This window comes from Daphnia pulicaria, chromosome 7, assembly GCF_021234035.1.
Source record: "Daphnia pulicaria isolate SC F1-1A chromosome 7, SC_F0-13Bv2, whole genome shotgun sequence".
Classification (NCBI taxonomy): Eukaryota; Metazoa; Arthropoda; class Branchiopoda; order Diplostraca; family Daphniidae; genus Daphnia; species Daphnia pulicaria.
In genome coordinates, this window is record NC_060919.1 from 4300432 (window position 1) to 4319888 (window position 19457).

Here is a 19457-nt window from a genome sequence, read left to right on the forward strand (position 1 = left end):
CCGACAAGTGAAAAGTTACGACGGTTACGACGTGAACGACGAAATGTCTCAAGTCTGTCTGGCTGACGTGCAACCAACTTAAGATTAAAAACTCATTACTAGATGTCGCTAGTGTCGCCGATGTTGTTCTTTCATGGTGAAACGAGGCGAAATTAGCGAAACTAATTGTTGCTAATTTATACTTATTCGTTATTCCTGTGATTATCAAATTCAAAATTTAACTTCGTATCTTATGTAGGTTTATCTTTACCTAGTTTTCTTATTTTTATACTGTACCAACTTCTTTCTTCAAATTATAGATGCATACTGTCAGTCATTCCAACAAGCTTTGACTTAGTAGTGCTCAGTCAATTTCCATCCATTAGATCCTCATGCTGTCAAAAGCCTAAAACTCATGTTTGAAGAGCACATAAAGTGGAATATAAATGTGCCGAGATAAGGTATTTCCCAATTACTGCTACCCGACCATTACAATTCAGATTTTCATATAACATAGGTATTCTTGCTTATGAACCATAGGATTCATTAGGATCTTATCTGAATCTCGCAATTTTGGTGGAGTACCCTGCAACAGCATGTTTGTTGTTATGGTGTTTTTACTTTGGTTTAGAAGGTAAACCCAGCTAAGAGATAGGTAGAGTTTTATTTCTTATAGGTAAATTTGTAAATAACGTAGAGAATTTCCTTGTCCCATTTCCACTTAAGAGTTTCAGTGACATGAAGTGTGTGAAGTGAACCTCCTATCACAACACATCATCATCCATCGTCATACTACAATAGTTCATGACACTTTCTTTAACATCAGGAAATTTATCTCAACATGTGGAGTAATGCTGTTAGTTGCTGTGAGTTCCATTTTTTCGGTTTTGTCATCATGAACTTGTCAGTGTGCTTCTTAGAAAAGGTATAGATTGATATGCTTTATTCATTTTTATATTTTCATTAATGTAAAACTTTTTTTTTTTTTTACAGAGCACGCAGTTTCTTTGTGGAATCGTGTGGTCCTGGCACGGAGATTCCTGAGCCAACGCTGGCTTTTGTCCATGACCAACGTTCTGCTCCATCCTTATCTTCCCGACGTACGCTCATCCAGCTTCTGCTTCATCGCTTCGTACCAAAAATACAACTTGTCTTATTACTTCACTGACGAGTTGGAACACTTCAGTGGTCGGCCTGGTCGCTTCCGTGCCGCTATTACACACCTGCAGTCACTCACCACGGGATTATGCCCAGGTACCCGACAATTTACTTATTTTCGTAGATTATCTATTCTAATTGTATACTTACTTGTGTCGGTTATAATTCCGAAATCAGGCCCTACTTGCGCGCAAACGTATTGTTACTTAGACGTTTTTTTTCTAACGCTAGATGGCTTTTCGATAATTGTCAGCTGTTAAAACAGTCAGTTTCAGTTACTTTAAAATATCTTTAAACATTTATCGGTAGCTGTTGTGTGGAAATTTTTTAGTGAAAACTGACGATAACTATTCCACCAACAAAGCTCACTTGTTAGATTTTTAAATATTGTGTTTTTTTCTACTTCCGGTTTTATCATTTCAGTCAGTAGTTCAGTAAATATTCATTCGACGAGCAAATGAACCACAAATTCGTGATCCTCTTCAAATTTGTGGTAAAGTTCATGTTTTTTTATGTACGTTTTCGTACTTCCGGTTCTGAAAATTTTCCTGAACTATAGTTCAGGAAAATTCTCGATTTTGGCCAAATTTTCGATTTTGTTTAAATGATACCTAATCGACCCCAAATTTCATGGAGATCACGAATATGTGGTTTAATTTGTCGACAGCTCAATGGTTGAGGCGCTGTGGTTACTTCCGGTATACTTCCGGAAAATTTTCAAAAAACTAGCAAGTGAGCTTTGTTCTGTTTACAGTTCTAAATATTGCAAGTTTGATTTTAAATTAAAAAAATTGCAACTTTAAATCCTCTAGCTAAAAAACCTGATTATTGTTTCTATCTGTATTATGTAACTCTTTTGGCATTTCACTTAATAACAACTGTTTTCTCTTTATTCAGGTAATGCAGAGGAGACGTCGAGAAGATGGGCACGAAAACATCTCCGTTATCTCCAAAATGTCATCGCGGATCATCATTTGTTGGCAATATTTGTGTTTGTGTTAGTTAACCCGTTGTCTGCCACGCCTTTGTTTTCCCTAGCTCCTTTGCACGGGCCGCGCTGGTCGGCCTCGTGGATTTTATGCCGCGCGGTCGGAGAGTCGCCAAGCCCAAAATTTGCCGCAAGGCAAGCCTATTAGGCAATGCACCATAGTTCCCCCTTGTCGATGCGGTGAATTGTCAGTAATGGCAAGTCCCGCCTTGGTCATGGATCCTTCAGACATGGCGCGTAGAGAGTAGAGAACAACCTACGGGTTGTATGGCGTGGCAGCCAACGGGTTAACTTAAGTGTATGTATGTATTATGTGATTGTAAAATGTGGTGGAATTGTGGGTGGAGGTGGGACAATAAAGCAATTCCTTTTATAAGTATTTTGTTAATTGTCTTTTAATTTATAACAAATCTTGTTTAGTACTTGACTGGTATATTTCTTAAACCTTTGAAGTTTTACATAAGTTAGTATAGGTTGAAGTGACTGATCATCTCCAGACTCTTTAAATAAATTTCTATAAGGAACCAAACACTATCTGCAACTCGTTGGGCACAGCAATTTCAGGAGAACACCAGCACAGCGACTTCAGTTCTTTTTCTTCAATCCTGTATCAGCTGCTTATCACATCTCCCAACTGGAACAGGCTGCAAAACCACTGCACATTGAACAGCACAGGAATAGTTTAAGTCCTATGGGGAAAAAAGGAATATCATTATCCATGATCAAACTTAAGATGCAAAAGAAATTGTGTAAAACAAATGACAGGCATTTTCCCAAGACTCCATTTACAAATGAAAATTTAAATAAAGATTAAATCCCATGAAAAGAGGATTCTGCACATCCAATTCTTAAGTGTTAGAAACAGTTGGTAATACAGACAGAGTGGAAATTTTGTTTCAAGTTTGATCAGAAGAAAATTGTTAACTCAAAGGAAGCTGATCACTGTCTGATATCTCACACGGAAACTATTATTTGGAAGCAAGAAATAGCACCACTTATAGTCTACATCAGATCAGAATTTACTTGTCAGTTGAATTTGGAAAAAAATAAGACGCAAGACTTCCCACGTTACAACTAATAAATTCAATCAACTTACCATTTCAAAAAGTCTTCCTACAATGACACTTCAGGATAACACCAGCTCGATAAACTGCATGCAGCAGCTGCAGCTCCACTTGGCTCAATCACGCCTTTCACCAGCTGGCTGCAACAAAACCACTGTGGCCATGACACCAGCCATGGAGCTCAGAATTTATTGAGTTCTCACATTCTGCAACAGTTAGGCAACGGGATCTCCAACCTGAACACCATTTTAAAAAATCTATAGCATCATTGCAGGGAAATTGATCAACAAAATTACTCTACTACCTCTGTAGTGTTTCTGCGTGAGATGAGACGTACATCCGAACAGGTACAGCTAACAACGGACGACATTTCGCAAAATGGAAAGCAGTTTCAGTCCACGTGATCCATTATTTGGCCAAGTGGAAATTATATGTCAGATTTCCTGTAAATTCACACAGCAACGTCTAGGATTTTGAGACACATTTGAGAAATCCAAACTAGAATTTACCATTAAATTTCAATGCTGAAAATGTAGATCGACACCGCAATTCCGTAACGAATTTGAAGTTCCTTTTCACTTGGCGTTTTGGAACAAAATGGCGAAAATTTCGTCCTCTCAAAGACACTCGCGTCATCTGGCGGCAAGGGGATAACTTGATTTTAGCCACCTACTGACGGAGCCAAAAGATTCCTCCACGATTACCACGTTTGACTGTATGGAAAGGATTCAAGGATGGATGGATCGGATTCGGATGGATTGTCGGACATTTGAGATATTTAAAATTCAATGGAGTTCTACTATCAGACATGAAATTAGTTTTAAAATCGTTGGAGTTCTATTGTCGGACATCTAAAATATTTAAAATTCAATGTAGTTCTATTGTTGGTCATGAAAATAATCAAAGAATTAAGTTAAATGTAAGTTTAAGTTAAAATTCGCATCCTGCATCCTCCTGCATTTGCTCTGTGTGTGCTTTACTGTCAAGTGTCAACACTGTTCTTCGCCACCTAACATTTTTTGTCATGTTTTTCATTGTCATGGCCACGCAGAAATGACGCAGACGACGTCTGAAAGAAAGCCTGAGCAACGCGTGACAAGCTCCAGAGATGGCGTTATGGCGGGTTACATCGGAAATTTGAATGGGAATGACAGAAACAGTCGTTCGTCGTGTTGGATCGAATTAATTTGGTGAAATCAATTTTTAAAAAATTAACAAGGCAGTTCCACCCTTTCAGGTGGTGGGTTTTGGAGTTAAAGCGAAGTATAAAAATTTCATTCAAATTCCATGATCCGTGATACATGTTTAAAGAAATCGTTTTGAATAAACTTTGATTTACACTACAAACTATTATCTACCCTAATGTAATTTCTTTAAAAATAGTTTCTTTAAAATTACCAATGTATTTTAGTAATAGTAGCTTTACATGCGCAGAAACATAATTCGCTGTTGCCTGAGTGAAATTTGCGGCACGTCTAGCTCCGTCCCGATAGATTAGAAGTAGTACTCTTGTAATACATATAATGGATCTCAATAGAGGTGGGAGGGGTAGGGGGGACTGCGGATCCATCTCATAACCATTGAAAAGCAGCCATGCACAAACGGAACCATCCTCTTCTTCTTCTCCTTCTTCTTCTTTTATATCTCTTTGACATTCAGGTTATTCTCCTTGGTCTCTACATCTCTTTCTTAAGTATATATCTAGCCGGACAAAAAGCGAGAAGACGCGGAGGAAGAAAGAAAAAGACGAGACGGAACGCGCGTCCGCTGCTGCGCTAATGTCGAGGAGGTTGCATCACACGCCACGATGCATTCGCAGGAGATCAATCCTCCCCTTCTTCTTCGTCCTCCTACACGTACACATCATCTTCCTTTGGGAAGCTGCGGAAGATAATTCGGATACATCACTTTCTTTTGTGTGTAACTTTTCTCCAGATGTAATAATAGGACCGTGTGTCATCATCTTCTTCCCTGTTATATAATTGGTGCACCTCCTGTACGTGAGAATTGGCTTCGGCTTTTCATTGTAAATTTCATCTTGACGTTAATTATAGTTATTGGTGGAGACATGAGGAGCAAAAATAAAGTTGTCATTTGGGTGTAGACATTTGTGAAAATAATCTTGTTTGTTCAACAGTGAAGAAAGAGCGACAAACACACACACAAACAGAGCCATCAATGCGATCAATGCGCATCGGGCCGTCGCTGCTGTTTGCCGGCGAGAAAAGGTGCTGAGCTCGTCTATGGATGTTTTCTTCCGCGACATCGGAAGCGCGAGCGAAAGAGAGAGAAACGAAGAAGAAGAAGAAAACGATTTGAATTGAAACCAGGTGAAATGAGGAAGAAATAATCGACACGGACGCATCAAAGAAAGACAATCAGAGAATTCGTCTCGGCGGAAAATGTAATCTTCCAACATTATCAAGGAAGAGGAGGAATGATGGGTTCCTCCATCACAGACATATATATATATATAAATACCACCCGCCCTGATGCTGCTGCTGCTGCTGGCGTCAATTCCGGGCGGGAACGGGGAGCGCCAGCCGAGCGGCGAATGCGCTTCGCTCAACTCTCCAGCAAGAAATGTAGAGATCAAGAGAAACTGAGCGCGATCGCGACACGCTGTGATGTGCAGAGTGTTGATGTGTGCGTCGTCGTTGGTGGCAACGATTGTGCCTCGCTTCATAGTCTGTCAAGTGTTCTAACTGGCGGGAGGAGATGGAAATAAATATAGCGAGCGATCTGCGTTGCTGCTGCTGTATAGACGAGACAATTTGATATGTGAAATGTCTGTGCTGTATAGGAAATGAGAAATTCCAGCAGCGTCGCAGCCAGCAGCCAGCAGCAGGAACGAAATATAAGAGAAAAGCTTTTCATCTCTTTTTCTTTTCTTCTATCAATGTGATGTAGGCGAGCGGCAGAAGCCTAGAGAACATGGTCTCTGCGTCAGCAGCGGCGACAGGGCAGCCGAGCGCAAATCAAACTCTAACACGTTTCCGTATGCATCGCCGCCTACTGTGCCATCGTCGCGCACATACTGACGAAACAAAAGGCCAAGACGCCGGAATATTTAAAAAAAAGAAGTAGAAAAAAGTGTCTTGCACACGAAACTTTTCACCGGGTATTGCCCTCTCGTGACTCGGCGGCGGTGGCGGCAGCTCTCTCCGATCTTTTTCTTGTCATTTTCACACGGTGGATTCTCTAAACGTGCGCACAGCAGCCAGCCCGTGAAACGAAAATCCCTTCACTCGTAGAAACGGGGAAATCGAATTGGAGGCCTTAACTCCTCTCGCCCATGAGTCTAAGGCGCACTTTGTATTCTTTCGGCAGTTGCTTTTGGGTTCCGACGCTTGACACTTGTCTGATTACACACGACACAAGTGTGTCTCATCTGCATACAAACACTTTTTCTTTTCTTTTTTCTTATTCTAAATCATTTCCCATTCTGAGAGAGAGGACAAAGAGAAAAGAATGAGCGTCAAAAGATATTAAACAGAAGGGAAAAAAGGGTGTTTTCAATCATCCAAAGCTGTTGTGATTATAACTTAATTATTATTTCCACGACGGATACAAATGTTAACGGGTATCGTCGATAACAAATAGTAAGGGAATTAGAATGCGTGGCAATAGAGTGTCGATATGATTTCCTACGAAGATGAGCAGCACTTCTCTAAACCCCTTTTCCAATTAAACGTCGCTTTATATTTGGGAAATCAACAAAGGGACGAAGCTAAGGAGCGTGCCAGTTGTCGTTGTCGATATACAGGAGGACGAAAGTCTCCCGCGGGTCTCTCGTGTCACAGTCGACAAAGCCGTCATCGTCGACGTTCAACTTGGTGACGTTTCCATTAGGGAGAGAGAGAGACACGCGCGCTCCGAGATTTTCCCCGAGTTCTATATAATCCAAGTGGGAAAAAAGGATTGGCCTTTTATCTGTAACTCACCAGTCTATATGCGTACGATATCTCTATCCAATGGCCTACAAATAACCAGCCTATTGCTGCTGCTGCTGACTGCTATGCTGTGCTGGTATCATATCAAATGGATAAGGGAAAAATAAGTCTGGCGCCACTCAAATATTATTCCTCGACGCAAATGAGATACAACAATAATATGGGCACAATATGTTAGCTCATGTCATGTCACTTTTGACATTTAGACTGTCACCGCCCCTCGATGGGCAGCCGGCAGCCCCTGTTGATCTCTGACCCACTCTGCACTCTCTCCATTCAATCGAACCCTTCTCTTTGAACCACTACTGGGACTCTATTCAGATTGCTGGTAGACCCTTGATATATAGATATCGTTGAGGCCATTGACAATCATTAATTAGTCGTACATTGCATAACAGCAATAACAGAAGCCCGTGTATGTCTAGCACGGACGAAATGTTGAGTGTACATTACACAAAATCCTTCATTCCGTTTTTTTTTTTTAAAAGGATCTTTACATAATCTTGCAATTGGTGTTGCGTTCATAAAGAAATTGCAAAAGGAATTTGCCTGTTTCCGGTTTCACGACTTTTCGTGATAATTAGTTTTTAGAAATTTCATCCTATTCTGTTCTTTGTTTTTGTTTTTAAAAAATTACTACCAGTGCTTTTAGCCTAGAAAACTAATTAGATTTAGTAATTCCGTTTTCACGTCTAAACAAGTCCATTTTAATACAAGTAATTGAACCCTTAATAACATTCAATAATAAGATTAAATGACTCAAATCTTACGCAAAATAGTTGCTCTATCATTTACACTCTGCTGTTCGTTACAATTCATTTTCCATCCATGCAGGGCATATAAAAAGTGAAACAAAATCCATTCAAATTGATTTTGGGGTGGGCGCTATAGTAGGAAATGTGTCTGTTTACTCTGCCGCTTCCTTCACAGCCAGTACTGTAGAAAAGTATTACACACTGAACTGCTGGTTTCCGGATCTACTTGTCGGCCATAAGCTAGACATAGTGGACCGTAGAGCAGCAGCAGCAGCATCTTCCTCTGCGTAGATAGATAGATATATAAATGCACGGCTCATTGCTTGCACGCGATGATGCGCTGGGAAGAAAAAAAAATAAAATAAAAAGGAAAGACGAGAAAAGAGTAAAGAGCATCAACAGAAAAAAAATCCTGCCGGAAGGGCGGGAGCGCCGTGCATCGGTCACGTGACTCAAAAAGCGGCACTGATCGAACGCTCTTTTCTTCTTTTTGCCTTCTTATTCCTCCGCTGCTGCTGCCTGTGGCGATTCATCGAAAACCCCGTCGTCATATCTATTGACTCTGCGACACACAAAGACTGCATATAACATATTGAAACTGGCGTGCCTCTCTCTATCTCTTTTATCTCTATGATATCTCTATAAAGTTTATTTGTTTCCGATCTAGTATATACCCCCCGCGCGCACACAAATACTGTGCTGCAGCCCATGTCCCTTTTTTTATTCTTTATTATTATTTGTGTGTACAAAGAGTCTAGATAGATAGATATCCCCGCCATTGATGAGTGCCGAGTATATAAATATAATAATATTGTTCTCTCTCGTCTTTATTGATATCTACTTTTGTCGGAACAGCGGCTTTCTTGTCCGGCGGGCGGGCGGCCTCTTTTTTGGCCATCAATAGACGGATGGCGAGCTTCCGACTAGAGAGAGAGGAACGGACACCGGAAGACCATCAGCCATTAGGAGGTCAACCGCTCTATCTCGCCGCAGAGATCACAACTGACAACATCAGTCTCTCTCTCTCTCTTGGTTTCCTCTCTCAAAGGGGACCAATCGTTTAGCTGGCCAACGAGCCGGAACACACCACCCCAGCACAGTTCTTGTAATATTCTGCTGCCGTGTCAGTTGCGACGTGGTCAGTCCGTTGTCACTCCGAAGCCCTCTCAGATTTCCAGATATCTTGTACGAAAGAAAGTCATCAACACACAGCCCCCCACCATCCGTTTAAGTTTTATCACCGCCAATCTTTTCAAGTGCCAGTTGTTGGGGGGTCAAAAATAAAATCCGACATTGTTATACTAGACTCGTTGAACTGTGCGATAATGAAAAATAAAATCAAAAGCGGACGACGACGACGGTCGGACCCTTTTTCGGTTTTAATCGGTGGGGAAAAAGGGAGGGCGATAGAACTGCGTGAGACTTTGGTTCATATCACTTGACATGGATCCGTTCTATATAGTATAACAAGAGGATTTGTTTGTATTGCTTCTCTGAGACTGTTGTTGCTGTTGTTGTTATTACGATCAGACCCTCTAGCTGCGCTCTTAATGTCACAAATGGATACACACAGTTTGACTGGGGGGACGCCCGGGACACGCGACCCGGCGCGTGCTGCAACACTTGCAATCTCTCTCTCCCGTTATAATATCCTCTTCAGAAAGATTCTTCCGCCGAGCTCAATCTCCGTGCGGATGCTGCCCTGGCACGGTGTCATATCCAACACACACAAACGGCACGCGACTCCTCAAAAGAAATGAAACCCCCCCACCACCCATAGATATATAAGGTCGTCACTATAAAATATTAGAATCTAAAGCGCTCAAAAAGAAGTGCCGATATATACAACCCCTTTCTATTTTTTCCTTTTGTGTGTGTGAACAAAATAACAGGAGAAAAAATCAAACTCGGTATGATTCGAAGTGGAAGACCTCCATGTCCTCCAAAGTCAATGACGTTCGTGATTTAAATGAACGCGCACATCGCCCGCGTTTCACGCCTCCCTTGATTTCAATCGACCGACATTCAAGAGCTTTTATTTCTTTAACATTGTTAAGGAATAGATTGTCTTTATATATACCTACATCACCGGACACATAACGAACTATACGTTAGGAGAGAATACGAATGAATGTCAAGGTGGTCCGCTATATACTTTTGTGAAATTTGAATATTTCTATTTTGAAAATAAAAATGGGGGAAATAAGAAAATGAAATTGCCGAAAAATGTAGAAGAAAGGAGAAATTGGTAGAAAAAAAGAGAGACCTTGACTGGCTGGTCGAATGCATGAGCGACGCTGAAGATTGCGTGGTAAAGTCATTAGCGAGGGGAGGGGATGAACGAGGGAGAGCAGCGAGCGAATTCAGCGATTCGGAATCAATTGGTCACGTGGTTTTCTTTGAACTAGAAAGTCTGCATCAGCTAAGAAGAAGGGGGAGAGAGAAAAAAAAAGTGGAAATTTTGTGCTCATCATCGTCCTTCTCTCCCTATGCGACACTCGAAAAATAATAAAAATAAAATAACCCGAGAATATCCGCAGAGCCTTTGGATTCCGGATTCATCGATCGAAAGTTTCCAGCCCCGACCGCATCTAAAAAATTCGATGAAGATGAGATGAAACTTAAATCACCAAACTCGCCCCCACTACTCCCTTCTTGAGTGAACCTTGATGCTATTATAATCCAATCGCGTTCTCGTCGGAGTCCCGGCGGCCACACAATCCGCTGCTGAAAGATTTTCTGGGCTTTTTTTTTTATTATCATTATTTTTTTTTTCATCCCTTGAAATTGCTCCTGATATCGCCCATATCTTAAGCCCATCTAACCCCGTTGATTCAGTACTTGGAACGCAATTGACTTGCCACTTGACTCGCGCCCTCTGTCCCACCCGCGATATTCAATGGCCAAAGTTAGTTCTGTGTTCCACTCGACTTCTAATAGAACTCGACGAGAACTTGTTACAACATTGACGTTCCTCCTTAACAGGCTTCACCATCCTAAAAGTTGCAGGAAAAAATTGATTTTGGCTGTTTTGTTTGTTTTTTTAAGACTTGGATCGAATCGCTGTAGAGTCTGCCCGTGAATATTACAACAGTAACTTCAAACTTCCCTAAATAATAATGATTCCTAGTCCTCAAAGAATTGAAAAAAATATGAAAGAGTGTTTTTAAAAGTTGATTCCCCAACAAGAACCATTACGTGACTTGTCAGATGGATGATGTTGCACAAGGAAACTCTGAGATGCCTGAAATAATTCCTTCACCATTTTCTTATAATTCGGCAATGGCCTCTGACAAGAAAGGAACCTGAGTTTGTGTCTCTCTGCCTTTGCCTGCTTTTTACACTCCAAAATAATTCACATTCGGGTTTACAAAATTAAAGAAAAAACATACCTGCCAAAATAGTAAAATATCCATTGGTAAAGTTCCCAAACTATTTCCTTGTAGGTTTGATCGATGATTTCTTCCCACTTTCGAAAATAAAAACAATCTTTCATGTGTCATTCCCTAAATTGTAGTCTGCAATCTGCTGGAATTGTTTAGATGGTAATACGTTTGCCAAATCGTGAAAATGAGTCGAAAATTTAATTTCAAATATAAAAAAAAAATTATCGAGTTGTTTATCGAATTTGTCTTTAAACAAAACCAAATTCTAAATAATACAAGATATTGGGAAAAACTCGATTTGTCCCTAAATCAAAATGAAATAAAGATGTCTCCCCAACATTTTTCATAAGAAAAAAAAGGGCGTACATATCATCAAAGAGTATATATAATTTATATCCTAAGATGAAATGGAAGTGAGTTGTACGTTTATAGGGGTTTGGGTCGTGTGTTCAACAGACGGGAAATAACGGCGTCAGTCTGTGTAGTGTAGATGCGCCTCCACCCCATTTTCCCTCAACCGACCGACCCCCCCCCCCCCCCCCCCATTTTCTCTCTTTCTCTTCGACGACGTGGTGCATGGAGAAAAGCGGAGGAGGACTGTGCAAGTCTAAAGGAAGGAGGGAGAGAGCGAGTTTGTGTGTCGCAGCCGAGCTCTGCGCGGGCCGCCTATGCGGCAGAAATCGCATTTCGGTCAACCAGGCGGAATGGTATAGACTTTAGAGGATCAGCTGGGGCTCCGCTCTCTCTCTCTCTCTCTCTCTGTGCTGCATGTACATAAGACCTTGCGACTCGATGCAAAATTGTTTTTTTTTTTTCTTTCTTTCCTTTCTTCTTTTTCTTTTTTATATTCTCCATTCTCTTATATTATCTCTTTTCTTATATTCCTTCCTTTATTTTCTCCCCGACGAATCTTCCTATTCATACGAATCTATTCGATAGATTTTTATTTTTTATTTTGACATTTCTCTCTTCTCAGCCAAGACCCGAAAAACTGGACTCAAAAACCTATTCTGGCATCTTCTTTTGTGCCGCGCCTATAGAGAGAGAACCGACGAGTCATTTCATCCAGCCGAGCCCACTCTCTCTCCATCATTTCTCCCACGACATCTTCCGCCATCATTCTCTTTCTTCGCTTCGCTCTAACTATAAATTCCGATATGACTGCAATGTCAAATAAGTATAGATGTATACTTATATTTGATAATCAGGTAATGTATAGACTACATTTCTGGCGTGGAACTTGACATTCACCAAAGAGTTTGGCACAAATTCCCAAGAACGAACTGAACTGAATGAATAAACTCGAGCTGCTGGGAATTTTGTTTGAACGCCAAAATTGGCACTGATGAAACTCTCGTCAAATGGCGAACGGCGACGACTTTTGACCGCGGTCCGTGCACCAGGGCGCCAGCAAAAGCGGATGGAAAAGTTGATTGTGAAGGAAGAGACAGCGAGCAGAGCTATAGAAGAGAATAAAGGATATGACATCACGGCTGACCGAGCGCATTCGTACATATACGCACACACAAAAGAGGGACGGGAGCCGCTGGCAGCTGTTGGAGATGGCCAGCAAAGAGAGAAGGAGGAAGCCTCAAGTTAACTTTTTGTGAGCGTTTAAAATTGTGCCAACCCCGCGTGTGTGTGTGTGTGTCCCGCTCGGCGATGGATGCCACAACGCCGAAACCCCCTTCCAGCAGTAGCAGCAGCAGCAGCAGCGCTAACTAGATGCGTCTAGTTTCGCAAAATCACCCGGCCATGTGCACTTGATCACGGATTGTGTGGACTGGACGCAACTGGGGGGAGGTCGAAACTTTCGTTTCTCGGCTACGCGGATTGATGTCGGTTGATTAGCGGGTCTATCAAATTTTACAAAAATATCCCAAACCAATCCGACCCAAACGAATGAAATCAAATGATATAGTATAGGGATGAATCATATTATTCCGCGGTCTTGTTTGTAGGTTAGACAAACTATTGGATACATATCCAAGCCCAAAAAAGGGAAAAGCTTCGCCTACATCAGCTGTCATAATCTCTGCATTGATGTTGATTGAATAGGGTGTGCCGAGCCGTCCATGAATAAAGGCTGCTGGGGGGTGTTATTTTATTTTTTTGGGCGCGATATAGTTGGAGGAATCAAAACAACAACAAGGACATCGAGATAAGAAAAAAAAAATCAAAATCTCTTTTGATATAGGGAATTGCGCACCCTTATGCTGGCCTTTCACTGCGGAGGCTACACACAATAACGCGCCCAGCAGATCGGCGGCGGCTATAGATTTCTCAGGCGCGATTACACCGTGTCTGCCAAGGGATCACGGGCCATCTGTCCGACACCTTTACCTTTCCCACAAACTCTCGTCCGTTCGTTTAGCGAGCAAAGGACTAAACGGACATTGCGGGCCGGGTGTGAAATTCCATAAAAAGCTCGCCATTTCGCTCAGGATCAACCAGTTCAATTGATTTCAACCGAATTTTATCCAATTGAAAAAAAAAAAAATCGTAAATTTCAACATTCAAAAAACAAAATTCAGTGACCAGATCCTATGTCAAATTAAATCAATTTCCAATTTAAAAAATGTATCATTGATTTTTCCAAGAGCCTTTCGACAAAGAAAATCAATCCCTTGTAACCATTACGATATGCAATTCTCTAGTTTCTCTCTTTCTAGCCTATATACACACATAAATCTTTATCTATACTGATTAGATTTGTTAGGAGGCCTTTTTTTTTCTACCCTCTTTCTTCAACATCCCTCCCTGTTCTTTTTTTTTCCCCTCCCGATACGAACATCCAGGAGCATATCAATAGCAAAGGCTCGATTCAAGAAGGGATCAAATGCTGTGTGCCAGTCTCTCTCCCCCCCCCCCCCCCTCTCTCAATCTAACTTTCTTTTATGTATCCTGTCGCTGCTGCTGCTGCTGTCGCTCTTCCTGCTCCAGCACAGTGATGAGTTCATCGACGTTGAGAATGCGCCCACTGATCTTGGCCAGTCGAGCGCGAAAGCCATTAGCCACGCATGTCATGCACATCTGTATATGTTAAAGGGGGAAATAGAAAATAGAAAAAGGTTCGGATGCGATAGCTCGGATCCACGTTTTGGCGACTCGGCACCGAAGATCGTCCTGCACACGAATCGAAAACGAACCTCGGCCGACGTTGGTTTCGTTCGTGCATCGCCACGACACACACAAACGGAATGGGGAGGCGCATTTTCGGCATCTCTACTATACTCCTACACACATCCAAACTCGTGAAATGGATTCGCTCAAAAGCATCGGCGGCTTTTAACGTTGATGAATGCAACTATTCCCGTGTCGTTTGGCATGTCGAAATGTGTAAAACAGGACCACACGATCCACGTTTATTAACCGGAGGTTGGCTATTACATTCCCTATTGCGTCTATATATATGTTTGGGGCGGAATCATTACAACTTGTCGGATATATAGCCTGGACGCGAAAAACATGAGTCTCTTTATAATCTCAACTAATCGCAATGGCTATAATAAAGCCCCCCCGGCGTCGCTCCTTTTGCCCGTTGCGTCTCAAACTGATGCGACTGGTCTCGTTTTCACGCTCGGTTGACCAGCGTTTCGGAATCTCTCCGAATCACTCCCCCCCCACCCTCTACATATATACTTCCGTGCGGATGTAGTATAAGACACATCAGCTTCGCTCTATATATCTCTGTCCCTTTTTAAAGAGACAAGGAGGGTCAAATGATATGGGGCCGGGGTGTGTATCGCGCGGTCAGTCGCCGGTATTACGCAATGGGGGGATATGCGGTACTCCACAAATATGGACCCCTTCTTTTCCACCCTTCTTATTCTCCGCCGGAAAAAAAAAAGAGTTTGCCCGTATACTACGTGGCACACGCCCCATAAAGCAGCAGGCCTCCACCACCACCTACAGAGTTTGTGTGTCTTATGTGTGTAATATTTCTCCCATTAATAGGGAACCGGCGATGCGAGAAAAAATTTCCGAGTCAACTTTTTTGGGTTTCTACATATAAAGGTTGGCGTAGTTTTTTGGAAAAACAACGGGAAAAAAAAGGGCAGGCAGGCGTTCACATGTATATGATGATTATTATGGGTCTAGCTTTAATGGCGCTGGGATGTTTGGATCTTGAACTGAGAGAGAAAACTAGAGAGAGACTCTGAATCGATACTGGAAGTATCTGCCATGGTAACAAGAACTGCTGGAAGTGGAAGACAGCCAAGTCTATTTTTTCTTCTTCTTTCATTTTATATATTTGGGGGTGTTCTATATATCGTCGTATATTACATGGAGAGAGTCTCTGTCTCTCTTTGGCTGCTGGCGGAAGAGAAAAAAAAAATGAGAAACGCGTATAAGAAATCCAGCGGGGAAGGATCGGCAATGGCAGAGGTGGAGCTCGACTGGATGTGGAGGAGGGGGGTGCCAGCCCGAAGGCGGGATGCAATCGAACCGGATAACTAGCAAGAGGGGGAGTGAGGATGGCGGAGGAGGAACCAGCTCGCTAGTATTATTGGTTCCTTTTTCTCAGTCACGGAAGACGATGGAGCCCCTTCAGGGCGGAGTCTCAGCTCTCTACTCCGGATATTTCTTCCATCTTCTTTTTCTTGACAGCGCAAACTTCCTTTTATCTGTATGACACCATACCATCTCAAAATAAAATGAAGTTAACTATTATATACTAACTTAGGAATTCGACACCAAATTTCCTGTAAGGATCTAACACTCTAGAATGCTGGACGTATTACATAATAATTGTCCACTGGATTATGTCAGCCCCACCACTGCCCTACTTGTGCGTCGGATATTTTTGGGAGCTTTGAAATGAATCAAATGGTCACGGATAAATCCAAAAATGGTTTTGGCTCAAAAATCCTAGAAGAAGAAGAAGAATCTGTGTGACGGGATAGCGAGAAAGGTGTTTGACGAGAGAGTCGAGGACTGGCATATTGACAGGACCCACCACTTTCCTTTATACTGTGCCGCATTCTGGCTGAGTTCAGATGACTGGCAATCAGTCGATCCAGGCAGTAGTCAGTCAGCCAAGCCGGTCCTAGTGGCTCTCCTCTAGTAGTTTCACGTCTGTCTATACACATCCAATGTGGGGGGGAGGAGGAGGTGGTGGGTGGTGAATCGCAGAGAGTCAAAGGGCGGAGACGACCGTGGTGGGGGCCAGAAAGAGAGAGGGGGGCTAGCTCACATATTACGCGCTATTTCGGGAATCTGAACGACAGGGTCCCGACGGATGGATAGAGAATCGGCGTTGCGACTAAATGCAAAATTACACGTAGCGGTGAGCAAGCTTCCAGCCGTGATCCGTGATGAAACTCATCCACACAGCACACACACACACACAACAACCAACAACATTTTACTTCTTCCGGGATGTTTCCTCTCCCCGCAATGGGAAAACCGCGAATAGGACCGTGATATCTGCTCGGGCTAGCAGAATAAAGCACGTCCCTCTCTCTCTCTCTCGGTTGACATCGACACGGTCCTTCAGGACCCAGGACCGGAGGGGGGCCTACCCAATCCCATCAGCCAATTAGGTTCCTTTGCACCTGTCTGCTCCAGCGGTTTCTCGAGTGGACATGCGAGGCTCTCCAACCGGAGCTGGGCAGCAGCCCATCTCTATATAACGAATACGAAGCTGCACAGCACTTCAACATTCCCTGTGCAGTTAAACATGATCATGCACACCAGGGAAAACCTGAACTATTCCGTAATAATTCGTCTGATTGTAATTTATTCCACGAAATCGTCACGATCGGCTGCTGCTGCTGTGCAGTAGTCGCCTCCGCACCGGCAGACTTGTGAATGACATTGACGAGAATAACCGAGAAAAAAGGAGAAGATGATCAAGGTGAAAGATATGCAAATTTAACAAGAAAAAAGGTGTGGTGCTGGGTGGTCCCGGCTGCTTTGATACCCCCCCCCCCCTCTCCCGTTTCCCGATCACGCTTCGTTGGAGAATCCGATTGGAGTCGAATGGATCTACAAATTCACCAGAAGCAGCGCATTTATCTGACGCGCCAGTCAACTTGATTGACTTCTTCTTTTTCTTTTCTTTTTGGCGTAGACGCAATACAGTAGGCAACTCTTTTTTGGGAAACGAGCAACAACACGCGATGATTCATATACAGAAATTTGATAAACAACAATCTCGGAAATAATTAAGACGATTGCGCAATTTTTTAAAGGTTGGATTCGATCAATTCATGTGACAACTACTGGATGGCGAAATCAAGTGAAGAGTTCCAATTACACTTTTATACTACATCAGAATTTGGTTTTTCTTTCGTATATTAGTGCCATGCCTGGGGCGAATTTACCAAAAATAATTGGAGAAACCAGTCGTCGGCAGTTGGAAAACTAAAGATATCATTTTACCATCTAAAAAAACAAATGTCGCTAGTTTTGTTTTAGAGTCGAGAAGAATTACTGGAATGGCTGACTAAACATGGACAATAACGACTAATATAGAAAATAATGAAATTGGTCGTCGCATTAAAGTGCATTTAAATTTGTTTTTAGGTTACGCCTAATCTCAAACTGGAAAATGATAGATGGATGAACTTGTATTATTTTCAACCGGTCTTATTTCTGACTGCATAAGCTCGGAAATGCATCAAATCACAGGACTGTAAGTAAAGTACTATAAGCCCCAACTTTAACACAAGGCGCTCTACCCTCACGTCTTGACATTTAATGATCAAATTGAGAACGAAACTTGTGCGGGGGAGTTTCCTTCAGTTGGAGAGCTCCAGCACCGTCTTGAGTGGTGAGCAATGTGCATCCAGCTAAAATAGTTTAACACCATTGATGTTCACTTGTTTCACGTTAACGATACCACAAGACCAAGAATTTTCGAATCATTCGGCTCAACACCTTGTCACTGTTTTCCCATCGTTTGGGATTCGTTAATCGCTCGAGTCCCTTTTCCAATTTGAACCATAAAACACTTGATGGTTTCTTTATCGAGACTTGGGAGAATTATAGTGCCATACTGCCATTCATAGGCCGCTTTACTGACGTAATAATCCGCCTGAGCAACAATAAATGTCCAGTTTAACAGCGCATTATGATTTTGACTGGCTTGAATAAACGATAAGACATTCAATTCTACTACACACCCGGCGGGCTATCAACATTATACTTTTATGTGATTACTTCTACAAATATTGTTAATGTCGCAGTTCGCCGAAGACCTAACGGACCGTTCACAGCTCGAGGTGGCATCCCCACATCTCATTTCTTCTATTTTTCGCTTGGCATTTGGAAATAGAAAAAGTACTAAGACCAGACAGGATTGCGGTCTCTTCCGTCGTCATGTCATTCATCCGCCAGCAGGCCAGCAGACATACATTAAACATAGCCTACACACTATCCTTTCGGTCAGATAGTATCAAGATGGTTGCGGGTCGGTCAGCCGTGCAAGGGGGCTACACATAAGAAACAATCCATCCGTTTGTTCAGTAAACAGCCGCCAACGATGGAAAAAAGAAATGACGGATATCCCCCACGAAAAAGAAAAAAATGACTGAAAAGAGGAAATATTCCGGACGAACGGACTAACCGCACGTCATCACAGTTTTGAAATGACAAGCAATGTGCCCAGTGCCTGCTGGGAATTTTATTTGTATATTTTCTACAACAACTTATCCGCTTCCATCTTTTTCTTTCCAAGTTTCTTTTCTATTCTGTCAATCCGTCTTTTACACTCGATGTAATTTCTTGGCTCGAGATTTTCTTTTTTCTATCTTGTCCTTTAGATTTCTTATATGGTGGGGGGCCGGCATTGGAGCACTGTGGGTGGGATCCACGTCGCCCTATCACGACATCTCATTCTATTCTCCTATACATTTGTATCTCTCTCCTTTGACACATAAACAGAGAATGAAAACGACATTTTCTCGCTCTCCGTCGGATTGATCTAAATTTCTTCGTCGAAAATCGTTAGGAGGACGAACGACAACCAGGAAGAGCAAAGAGAATTGACTATATCTCTCTCGTCTATATGTACAAGAGATCGCAAGAGAGTAGAGAGAGAGAAAACCTCAAATATTTGAAGAGAGACTCGTTAGGAGATGGAGGGTGCGCAGCAGCACACACACACACACACTGCACTTGTCTTTCTCAATGCAGTGCAGATTGCGTGGGCTGGCCGGGCCGCCCGT

The 19457-nt window shown here is 42.4% G+C and overlaps 1 protein-coding gene and 1 long non-coding RNA gene across 2 annotated transcripts; one reads left to right on the top strand and one right to left on the bottom strand.

Moving 5' to 3' along the window:
- Positions 1-2320, top strand: LOC124348516. Its single transcript, XM_046798743.1, has 6 exons — positions 1-234; positions 300-440; positions 806-904; positions 975-1233; positions 2035-2093; positions 2288-2320. The coding sequence occupies exons 2-6, from the start codon at positions 426-428 to the stop codon at positions 2318-2320; spliced, it is 465 nt and encodes a 154-aa protein (XP_046654699.1). The 5' UTR covers positions 1-234; positions 300-425.
- A 226-nt stretch (positions 2321-2546) lies between these two features.
- On the bottom strand, positions 2547-4358 carry LOC124350318. Its single transcript, XR_006920756.1, has 4 exons — positions 3699-4358; positions 3494-3632; positions 3222-3425; positions 2547-2814 (listed from the first exon to the last, which is right to left on the bottom strand). It is a non-coding gene; the product is annotated as an uncharacterized LOC124350318 (long non-coding RNA).
- Positions 4359-19457: the final 15099 nt, after the last annotated feature.

What these genes read in the sequence shown, in the direction of transcription:
- LOC124348516 (XM_046798743.1), top strand. An exon ending in CAGTGTGCTTCTTAGAAAAG is followed by an intron (nt 905 to 974) that starts GTATAGATTGAT and finishes TTTTTTACAGAG; the next exon opens with CACGCAGTTTCTTTGTGGAA. An exon ending in ATCTCCGTTATCTCCAAAAT is followed by an intron (nt 2,094 to 2,287) that starts GTCATCGCGGAT and finishes AATGCACCATAG; the next exon opens with TTCCCCCTTGTCGATGCGGT.